This window comes from Raphanus sativus, chromosome 9 (assembly GCF_000801105.2).
Source record: "Raphanus sativus cultivar WK10039 chromosome 9, ASM80110v3, whole genome shotgun sequence".
Classification (NCBI taxonomy): domain Eukaryota; kingdom Viridiplantae; phylum Streptophyta; class Magnoliopsida; order Brassicales; family Brassicaceae; genus Raphanus; species Raphanus sativus.
Window position 1 is genome coordinate 27,101,268 of NC_079519.1, and position 11,126 is coordinate 27,112,393.

The 11,126-nt window shown below is 37.9% G+C and overlaps 2 protein-coding genes across 2 annotated transcripts; both read left to right on the forward strand.

Annotated features, from left to right (window-relative positions):
- The first annotated feature begins 3,245 nt into the window (after positions 1-3,245).
- Positions 3,246-5,826, forward strand: LOC108825591 (nuclear pore complex protein NUP98B). Its single transcript, XM_018598916.2, has 4 exons — positions 3,246-3,393; positions 3,613-4,594; positions 4,691-4,768; positions 4,853-5,826. Exons 2-4 carry the CDS (start codon positions 3,637-3,639, stop codon positions 5,626-5,628), a joined length of 1,812 nt encoding a protein of 603 aa, XP_018454418.2. The 5' UTR covers positions 3,246-3,393; positions 3,613-3,636; the 3' UTR covers positions 5,629-5,826.
- Positions 5,827-8,024: 2,198 nt separating this feature from the next.
- LOC130499965 (nuclear pore complex protein NUP98B-like) lies at positions 8,025-11,015 on the forward strand. Its single transcript, XM_056994576.1, has 3 exons — positions 8,025-8,228; positions 8,535-9,679; positions 9,771-11,015. The coding sequence occupies exons 2-3, from the start codon at positions 8,557-8,559 to the stop codon at positions 10,769-10,771; spliced, it is 2,124 nt and encodes a 707-aa protein (XP_056850556.1). The 5' UTR covers positions 8,025-8,228; positions 8,535-8,556; the 3' UTR covers positions 10,772-11,015.
- Positions 11,016-11,126: the final 111 nt, after the last annotated feature.

Sequence of the window (11,126 nt, forward strand, 5' to 3'; positions counted from 1 at the left end):
GTTTATATCATGTTCATTAAGATTCTTTGACGTCAAAGTTTAAGCAAAAAAAAAGATTCTTTGACGTCTGCTACAAATTGTATAAGCTCAATCTACTAAGTATAACATCCATTATCTGGAATGTGGAGATCTTTAGTCTTCCTTTTTGTTGACATTGGAGTATAGCAGATCATATATGTATCTTTTTAAGGGGATTCCCATTATGTTGGGATCGGAAGCCATAACTGTGTTATGTTCACTGACACTAAAAAATGATACTTTCTCTGTTTCGAATTATTTGTCGTTTTAGAGTAGAATTTTCGTTTCAAAATAAGTGTCGTTTTCGGTTTTCAATGCAAAATTTATTAACAATATTCTCTGTTCTATTTTTTTATTGGTTGATATATGGTTAGGTGTATTGAAAATAGTGTTTTTATTTTGAAAATATGTAAACTAAATGTTTTCTTAATCTGTGTACATAAACCTAGAACGACAAGTAATATGAAACGAATGGTGTATACTGTCACCAATGCCGTTCAAATGTCAAAACAATCTAATTATGTTTTTTTCCTTCTCATTATCGGTTTAGTTATTGTCATAGATTTTTAATCTAATAACTATATAAGTCCTCCATTTAAAAATTTAACACATTCATTAAATTTTAGGTCATTAATTAGTATAGTCATTTAATGATGCATATTATCATACAAAATGTTTTAATTTTGGAAAGTCAAAATAAATTATTAACCAAGCAGAAAAAATAGTTACTAATACAAGAAAAGGAAAATGATATATTCTTTTAAATAAATATTCTCAGAATTTTTATAAATTTATTACATTTCTGATAATTTCAAAATTAAAAGAAAAAATTGTTAATTAAATAAGATCCTTTTTGTTTGGAATAATGCTAGCATAAAAAGCTTATTATCTTTACCTTTGTATCGGTTACAATGAGCATTATAACATTGCTTGGACGATTCAACTTAATAGCAAACGTGAAAGGACAACCGAGATCAATGATAGTATCGAGAGACACCAGAGACTGCAGATTTTTTCAACTAAAAAAACAATAACAATTATGGTCGGGTGGTAAGGAGGCGGGCCTGAGACACTAACATGTTCAGGTTCGACCCACCTGCTATGAAAATTAAGTCACAATTATCTTGGTCACCTAACACGGATATAGGCCCATGTTTTAGGACCTATTTGAATATCCTGAGAGATGGTCTATCCGTTGGCTGCACCTCCTCTTGGGGATTAGTCTAAGCTTCTCCATGGATCTGGGATACCCCCAGATTAATATAAAAAAAAACAATATGTTTTTTGGTAAAATAATAACAAACGATAGTTGTTGAAGATTAAGTCTAAAAGCAGAAACATCACTACCCCAGTCTTTTAGTGGCTATCATATTAGACTGTAAAAGACACAAAAATGGATCTTGATGTATATATATCAAATTTTGGAGCTCTCAAATAGTGGATGCGCTCTGGTACTTCTTTTCCGCCATTTTCCGCTTAGAATTTTGAGCTTATAGAAGATCATGTAATACTAAAACATTTCCTCAAGAGAGTAAGAGTAAAACCTAAAAAAAAAAAAACAGAGCAACCAACAAAACAGACCAAGTACAATGGGATGAGAAAAATCTGTGAACAATTACAACACTAACGACATTAGTGATGTTTCTGACTACGATGATTACTCGAACGCTGAGATCTCACCGACTATTTCAGAAACATCAGCCTGCGATATTTTGCTGCGAAACTACTCTAAATGTCCACTAAATACATTAGGTTCAAAGAATTGTGTTTAGAGAACGGCAATCCTGAGGCGCACTATATTGTTCAATACTTCGTCCACAAAAAAAACAGACAGGCCTCTTTCATCTACGCCAATCAGCCGCTTGGAACAATGGAAACGGTATGCATCTTTACGTTTTGTTAATGCTTGCTGAAGGTCACTATCAAACCGGTAAAAATATTTGGATAAACTCCAATGGAAAAAGAAACGATCAACCTCCGATCATTGCTGTGAAAGAATCAAGAACTCACTAAGTGCAATACATGTTCCTATGGAGCAGCGGTACTATGTAAATATGGTCAACCTTAGGCCACATACAAACTGCGATCCCAATAACATGGCTAAAGTATGCAAGCAATGTTACTAATTCAAAATGCTTAACCAATTTGTCCACTTTGCTACTAATAAATAATGTTTATTTTAAAAATTTTGTACAATATTGGTTAACCACAATGTATTTTCTAAATTCGTCCGTATTAAAATAAAAATTAAGTTTAGTAGGTTCTATTGCATATTTAATTTTAATAACTTCAAAAGAATGAAGTAGTGCTTTGATAGAAATTAAAGTGACAACTTAAAATTGTATAAAAATAAAACCATTGAGTCCTTAACAACTATCAACTCCTTAACAACTTAAAATTAAAATAACAAGTTGTCCAAAAAAAAGAAAAAATTAAAATTAAAATAACAATGCAACTAAGACTAAAATTGTGATGAATATATAATTAGTATAAAATTAGTATATGAACTTTGACAGTTCAATCAATATGTCAAGCACTTCAAAACGAATAAATTGTTTTACTTCATTTTATCTTTCTAAAGGACAATTTTGTCCATTTCACAAATTTTAGCTCTATTTTAAAAATTGATGTCTTAGATAAACTTATTTACAAAAGAAAAAAAACATAACAATTTAAAAAATAAATTTCACACTTCAACCACTTCCTATTCCTTTTACTCATATCCCATTTAAAAATGTATTATGCTTCGGCTGAAATAAATGCACCGACTTTATTTTCATCTTTTTAAAAAAAAAATCTAATATATTCTCATTTCTTTCATAAATTTAATCTTTCCCACTGTGAAAACTTTCACATTGTACAATATCAACATAAGAAAACTCATTTAAACATACCAAATAAATTTTAATATTAATAAAATATTCTAAATCTAAAAAAAATATCTAAACCTATTTTCCGCGCATAGCGCGGACAAAGACTGTAGTATACATGAAATACAAAGTAAACAAGACTCTAAACACACCTTTATTTATTTTGTTTTAAATAAATCCTAAGAAATTAAGGTTCCACTAGCAGTATTCAGCAAAGTTAATTGACAGAGGTTCGGGCTGCAAGGCCCAATAAGTAACAAACATATGAAGAGGCCGAAAAGAGGTCCAAATAATTTAAGCTAAATCCAAATCAATACTGTCCAGCGTGAAGACAACGCCTGAAAAAAAAATTCTAAAGGAAGCGTATAAGCGACGTGAGAAATCACGAAATCATTACCTATATAAACTAAAATCCAATAGAGATCCCTCTTCTCCTCCTCCTCTCCACAAACCCTAAAGCGCTTTATAGTTTCAGTTTCTCTCAGAATCGGAATCGTTTGCTTCAGTAAGTTCCTCTTTCAATCCCTTACTTGTTGATAGCCTTGTTTATTCGTAATTAGGTTATGATCTTTTGATTCGGTTAGATGATGGATGATTCTCTCTTCGTACTTAGGGTTCTTATTTTTTTTTCAAGATCCGTGTTTCGCACGCTTTCATCGGCTATAGATTATCTGTTAGACGTTTGTAACTATCGATTAATGTAAATTTCTTGTTTGTTAATCAGTTTGAAGATCGGAAAAAAACAAGAATGAAGATTGGTGTTTCTGAGCCAGAGCAATGCGGTTGCGACACGTGTGTCCAGCATCGCACTTTATGCACTCAAGAAACCGAACCGAGCAAAGAAGTGACTGGCTCATCGGTTCCTGTTAGTTCAGAACCAGTTCAACGTCTCGGTTCCACCTCAGATCAGTGTTCCGGAACACATACGACTCCACTCGCTCCTCCTGAACCAGCAGCGCAGTCTGTTGATGCATCCTCCACATCATCCTCCATATTCAGTTCTGTTAGTTCCCAACCAGCGCGAGCTCTTTGTCCCACCGGTTCACTGCCAGTTCCTTTATTTGGTTGTTCATGGCCACGTCCTTGTAGCTGTACTGGTTGTTCACTGCTAGGTCCTTCTATTCGTCGTTCATCTCCCTTCTTTACTGCTTCTTCCGGATCATCAATCTCCTCGTCAAGGCAAGCCAACGTTACAAACAGTTTCGGTTCCGCTGCATCCGAACCATCTGTATCTGGGCCAATGAAAGCTCCTATTTTTACTTCTGGCTCTTCAACCGCTTCCACATCCTCAACTCTACCTTCATTAGTTACTCCCTCGGACATTACAAGAGGATCAGTGCAAGCGCCTGTCCAAGCTAACACTTCCAAGACTGCTTCTGATTTTCATCCACCTAACGTTGCCAACACTGGAGTTTGCGCTGCTTCAAGGACTAGCACGAACAATCCATTTCCAGGATTTAGTGTTGATTACTTGCCCAGATGTCCCTCTAACCTTTCTCGACCAAACGCACCAACTACTACACCAGTTCCTGGCCCTAGTTCAGTTTTGGCTGGTGGTGAAACTGAACAAGGTAGTAGGTATCCTCGTTATGCGCCTACACCAGATGTTGACGGCAAGCAGATTATTTCCATATCTGCTTCCAACTCACATGGACATAAAAGTCATGAAGAGTTGAGGTGGGAAGATTACAAAAATGGAGACAAAGGTAAACTAACTCACTTACTCAAATCTTTAAATACATAACTTATTATAGCATTTTATCTTTTAGATCTCTCTGTAATTGACTAATCTCATGTTGCAGGTGGGGTTGGGAGGTTTCATCCGGCTCACAAACCTCGTAAAGAATCGAGGTGGGATAAAGAAAAAAATGGAGACAAAGGTAACTTAACTAACTCACTACTCAGATGTTTAATAGCATTTTCTGTTTTAGATCTCTCTCTAATTGACTACTCTCATATTGCAGCTGAGGTTGGGTCGTTTCCTCTTGCTGATCATACACCGTCGGTGTTTACTCCTCCAAGCATACCTGAACGTCCTCGGATGAGAACTATTGATCTAACGCACCGAGACATGAATGGTTTTCCTATTGGCTACAACACCCCCACTGCTTTCCAGAGCCCCCATGAACACGTTGGTGTTTCTTCCCCAGCATCTGGATGCACGGCGTGTGGAGCCACGAGTAGCTCCTCTCCTTCTAGTCACTTGGGCTTGAACGGTACCACAAATCTTCCATCAGCTGCCACATCTCTTCCCGGGCTGTTCTTTTCCACCTATGGTTCTTTTCCTTTGCTGTTTGGCTCACCAAATCTTGCAGCTTATGGTACAACAGCAACTCCAGCAGTCCAAGCGTATCCTATGATGTTTGTGACACCAAGTTCCACTTCTCAAGGTACAACAGCAACTCCAGCGTTTCAAGCGTTTCCTATGATGTTTGGAATACCAAATCTTGCTGCTCAAGGTACGACAGCAACTCCATCAGTTCAAGCGTATCCTATGATGTTTGGAATACCAAATCTTGCTGCTCAAGGTACAACAACAACAACTTCAGCGGCTCAGCCCTATCCTATGATGTTTGGAACACCAAGTCTTGCTGCTCAAGGTACAACAACAGCTGTTCAGCCCTATCCTACGATGTATGGTACACCAAATTTTGGAGCTCAAGGTATGACTCCAGCAGCTCAAGCCTATCCCGTTAATGGTTTAACTCTTCTCCCATTTGCCGCCATGCGTCTGCAGTAATCGTGCCTCGCTCTGCATCAAAGTTGTGTCTTTTATCTTGTAGTTCTAAGGTCTTTGTTTTGCTTAAGAGTCATAAACCAAGTCTCGTCCAACTTTATGTTTTTTTTTCTAAGTAAAGGTTCAGCTAATCATGGATGTAAACAAGTCTCTTAAAACGTCATTATTTTGCTTTTAACAATAAAAGCTCCTTTCCTTCTACTGTAATTTTTCTCTCCACTGTTCTAATAAACAAAAAACAACAAAAAGAATCATGTTCTTTGTTATCTCTCACTAAGCCATGCCTCAACATGAACACATGTTGCAAAGGCATACTGAGAAACTTTACAAAAACAAACTGCAAAACTCTATTCTCTGATCTATCCCAACCGCACAATCGTTCTTAGCCCCGACTCAGTCAATCCATGAGATGTTATGTAAAGGAGACATCAACACAATATCTTGTTCGAACTGCCTAAAAAAACGCAACAATCGAGATTGCTACAAACTATAGTTTTAACGACGGATTTTTTTTCATGAAGTTAAACAAAACAAAAAAAAGTAAAATGAAATCCGAGAAAAATAACTTTTCATGATCCTATGTTCTTGTCAACGGAAGCTACTGTCCAAGCTAGCGCGGTAACACTTCCACATCCTTTAGCTTCGGTGGTTGTAGGGCATTTGTTGCAAGGATTTTGGAACTGAATAAGGTAGTATATGTCCTCGTTATGCAGCTACACTGGAAGGACGTAACACATATATATATCTGCTTCCAACTCTCATGGACATAAAAGTTAAGGAGAGTATGAAGTAGGAAGAATACATAAAAGGGAAATAAAGGTAGCTTACTAACTAAAGATTCAACAACTTAAAAGAAAAGAACTCTTTTCCTTCTACTATATGTTCTCTTATGTCCTCTGTTTTGTGAAACAACAAAGAACACACACAAAAATGTGGCATGAATCATTTCGACACTCTCCATTCCTAATCCTCTCTGTTTCTGTTTTACAGACACCCAAGTTACAAATGCGTTAAAATTATGACTTTCCCTTCAAGTGAAATCATCTGATGATTTCATATTTTACATGTTCTTTCTCTGGTTCTGTGTTACATGTCAGGTTTCTAGAGGGATATTTTATGCTGAATCTCGCCCTTTCTCTGGTGCCAAATGTTGAATCATTAAACGCGCTCAGAAATAGGTTGTACGTTTTCGGTGACTTGTTAAAAGAGTTATCTAAAAGAGAGAAAGTTTGTCCTTTTTCCTTTATAGGTCTTTTTGGTGGCCCTCTTTTCAATCCGGACTTTGTGTTCGATTGGGATAGTGATTGCTGGAGTATATGAGGCTCGGTCGAGACGTGTCTTTGGTGATGATACCTTTGGTACACGTACTACACTTGGATCATTAGAAGACCATCGGTTTTTCTGGAATTAAGAACCGGTCGAGTGTTATTGTTCTCTTGTGTTTAACAATGTTAAATTAGGAGTCTAAAAGATGGTTCTAATTTTCGAGTAGTGGGATGAAATCAATTTCACTGTAGTCGAAAATTAATAATGTAGGTTAGGTAGCACTGGATCCACTTAGTGATTTAGAGTGATACTAGACTGCATTATTGTAGATATGGTATAATTTCTGGTGAAGTTAAATGCTTTGTACCAAATGTATCGATGAAACAAAGATTGAAATTGAGCCCAGAAAAAAACAAGAGGTAAGGAGAAGAAATGGTGAATGTGAAGGAGTTTTCATGTTTAGTCACTTAAAGGTCTTTAACCATGTGCTTGAAATCATAAAACAACTTGTAAAGTTTGTGTGTTTCATATTTGATCTCAGTACGTATATATACTAAGAGGGATGTATTCAACTACGAGTCTTAAGTGATTTGTATTAAAATGACAAATCCACTGTTATTCAAATGTGGATTTTAAAAAATACTTTAAAATCCAGTGTTATTTGAATTTAACATTTTATAAAATACTCTAAAATCCACTGTTATTGAACAAAATTTAAGTTGGAGATTTTAGAGTATTTTAAATGTTTCTAGGGTGTTTGAGGAGATTTCCTTAGTTATAAACATAAAAATCCAAATCTCACTGTTTTATATGAGATTTTAGAGTGTTTTAACAAAAGTCACATCAAATTCTCTAATTCTCCTGTAATCATCTCAAAACTCATTAAAAATCAAATCACTTCAAATTTCAGATTCAATACACCCCTCTAAATTTCTAGGGAGGGAGTTTAATCAAAACAAAATAGTACACTTTATACTATTTTGTTTTAAACGCTAAGAAGGTTGACACTTAATTTAGAGCCCATAAGGCCCATAACTAAGAAACACATAGAGAGCCCAAGTCCAGTAGACACTTAATTTAGCTATTTCAAATAAATTTAAAGAAAAAAGAAGATTATAAGAAACGTCCGGCGTGAAATCAACGCCTGCAAGAAAGAAAGAAGGAAAGAAAAAATCTTTTAAGAAGCGTACAAGCGACGTGGGGAAATCACGAAATCATTACCTATATAAACCGAAAGCAGAGAGATCCCTCTTCATCTCATCCCTCTACTGTAGAGAGTCTCTCCACAAACCCTAAAGCTCGATTCTAAGTCTCGCAGAAGCCGAATCGTTACCAACGTAAGTGCCCTTTCTATCTCTCATCTCTTACTTACTTATCATTGGTTTGCAGAATTTGATTTCTTTTCCGCCAAAAGTTCTGATCTTTGTTGAATACTGGTTAGCCCTTTGTTCGTAATTAAAGTTCTGATCTTTGATTTGGGTTTAGATGATGATATTTCCTCTTCGTAATTAGGGTTCTGAGTTTTTTTTTTTTTTATAAGATCTGCGTTGCCTCTGTTGCAAGTAATTAGGCTTCTGAGTATTTCTTGTATAAACTATCTTTTGATCAATTTTAATATAAATTTCGTCTTTGTTTGTTATTAGGTTGAAGATCGAGGAAACAAGAATGAGGATTGATGTTTCTGAGCCAGAGCTATGCGGTTGCGACACTTGTGTCCAGCATCGGACTTTCATTACTCAAGAAACCGAGCCGAGCAAAGAAGTGATTGGCTCATCGGTTCCTGTTAGTTCCGAACCAGTTCAACCTCTTGGTTCCACCTCAGATCAGAGTTCCGGAACAGAGACGACTCCACTCGCTCCTCCTCCAGTCACCACACCGGTTAATAATCCTGAACCAGCAGCGCAGTCTGTTGGCTCAACCATCCCACCTGCTGTTACACCAGTTAGTTCCGAACAACCAGCACAAGCTCTTGGTTCCACCTCGGATCAAAGTTCCGGTACAGAGACCACTCCACTCGCTCCTCCTATCACCACGTCGGTTAAGTCTGTTGACTCGACCATCTTCTTCAAGTTCCCACCGGTACAAGCACAAGCTCTTGCCCCTACTGCTTCCGGTTCAACGCAGGCCCCTGCTTTTGGTTTTGGTGCATTCGCTGCTCGCGTACCATCTGCCACCTCCGGTTGTTCAGCATTTAGTTTCGCCCCTCCTGTTACATCGGCACCAGTGCAAGCTCCAGGCACAACCACTACTACTACTACTACATCCGCGGCCGCTGCTCCTGCATCTCCATTTCACAGTTCCTCACCAACCACATTCCAATTCCCTCCTGCTTTTACATCCCTTGCTGCTTCTACTTTTCCTTCTGTTGCATCATCAACTTCATCTCCACTTGATGCTCCTCCCTCACCATTTAGATGGGGATCACTGCAAGCTAACACTTCCCCACCCTTTAGCTTCTTGCCAGCGCAAGGTTCTGACAAGACTGGTTCTGCTTTTACTCCACCGTTTGGCTACCCTGGTGGTTTTGCCAGACCTGATGTTGGTGTCTCTCATCCAGGGTTTGGTCCCTCTAACCATTTTGGACCAAACGCACCAACTACTACACCTGTTCCTGTTCGCAGTCCATTTTTGGCTGGTGGTGGAACTGAACAAGGTAGTAGGTATCCTCGTTATTCACCTACACCAGATGTTGACGGCAGGCTGATAATGTCCATATCTGCTTCCAACTCACATGGACATAAAAGTCATGAAGAATTGAGGTGGGAAGATTACAAAAATGGAGACAAAGGTAAACTACTCACTTACTCAAATCTTTAGTACATAATGTATAGCTTTTTATGTTTTAGATCTCTCTGTAATTAACTAATTTCATGTTGCAGGTGGGTTTGGGTGGTTTCCTCCTGTTCATACATCTCCCTTTTCCTCACCAACGGTATCACCGTCGCTATTTGCTCCTCCAAGCATACCTAATCGTCCTCAGATGAGAACTATTGATCTAACGAACCGAGACATGTGTGGTTTTCCTATTGGCTACAACACCCCCGCTGCTTTCCAGAGACCCCCTGAACCCGCTGGTGTTTCTTCCCCAGCATCTGGATGCACAGCGTGTGGAGCCACGAGTAGGTCCTCTCCTTCTAGTCACTTGGGCTTGAACAATACCACAAATCCTCCATCAGCTGCGACATCTCTTCCCGGAATGTTCTTTTCTACCTATGGTTCTTGTCCTTTGCTGTTTGGCTCACCAAATCTTGCAACTTATGGTACAACAGCAATTCCAGCAGTCCAAGCCTATGCTATTATGTTTGGGGCTCCAAATTTTACTTCTCAAGGTACAACGGCAACTCCAGCTTTTCAAGCCTTTCCTATTATGTTTGGGACTCCAAATCTTGCTGCTCAAGGTACTACAAGAGCTCCAGCTGTTCAAGCCTATCCTACGATGTTTGGCACGCCAAATATTGGAGTTCAAGGTTCAACTCCAGCAGCTCAAACCTATCCTTTGATGTTTGGCACCCCAAATCTTGCTGCTCAAGGTACAACAAATATTGGAGCTCGAGGTACAACTCCAGCAGCTCAAGCCTATCCGTTGATGTTTGGCACCCCAAATCTTGCTGCTCAAGGTACAACAACTCCAGCAGTTCAGTCCTATCCTACGATGTTTGGAACACCAAATCTAGCTGGTCAAAGTACAACAACAACTCGAGCAGGTCAGCCATATCCTACGACGTTTGCTGTTCCTCAAGCTGCGACAGCTCCAGCAGTTCAGCCGTATGCTATGATGTTTGGTACACCAAGTCTCGGAGCTCAAGATATCACTCCAGGAGGTCAAGCCTATCCCGCTCATGGTTTAACTCTCCCATTCGCCGCCATGAGTCTGCAGTAATTGCTCCTCGCTCTGCATCAAACTCGTGTCTTTTATCTTGTAGTTCTAAGGTCTTTGTTTTTTCCTTAAAGAGTCATAAACCAAGCGTCGTCCAACTTTGTGATTTTCAGCTATCCATGGATGTAAACAAGTCTCGTGTCTTTTATCTTTTAGTTCTAATATCTATCTTTTTAAAACACAAACATTATGTTGGACCTAACATTTATTTTGTAAGTTTTTAAATTAAATACACATTTATACTTTATACTTAAACATATATTAAGTTACTAATATTTCTTTCTTTATACTACTATCCATGTTTCCAAACAATATATTTATTTCTTTATACTACTATCAATGTTTCCAAACAATATAT

What these genes read in the sequence shown, in the direction of transcription:
- LOC108825591 (XM_018598916.2), top strand. Translation starts at nt 3,637, where the DNA reads ATGAAGATTGGTGTTTCTGAGCCAGAGCAATGCGGTTGCGACACGTGT. An exon ending in TTACAAAAATGGAGACAAAG is followed by an intron (nt 4,595 to 4,690) that starts GTAAACTAACTC and finishes CTCATGTTGCAG; the next exon opens with GTGGGGTTGGGAGGTTTCAT. An exon ending in AGAAAAAAATGGAGACAAAG is followed by an intron (nt 4,769 to 4,852) that starts GTAACTTAACTA and finishes CTCATATTGCAG; the next exon opens with CTGAGGTTGGGTCGTTTCCT.
- LOC130499965 (XM_056994576.1), top strand. Translation starts at nt 8,557, where the DNA reads ATGAGGATTGATGTTTCTGAGCCAGAGCTATGCGGTTGCGACACTTGT. An exon ending in TTACAAAAATGGAGACAAAG is followed by an intron (nt 9,680 to 9,770) that starts GTAAACTACTCA and finishes TTCATGTTGCAG; the next exon opens with GTGGGTTTGGGTGGTTTCCT.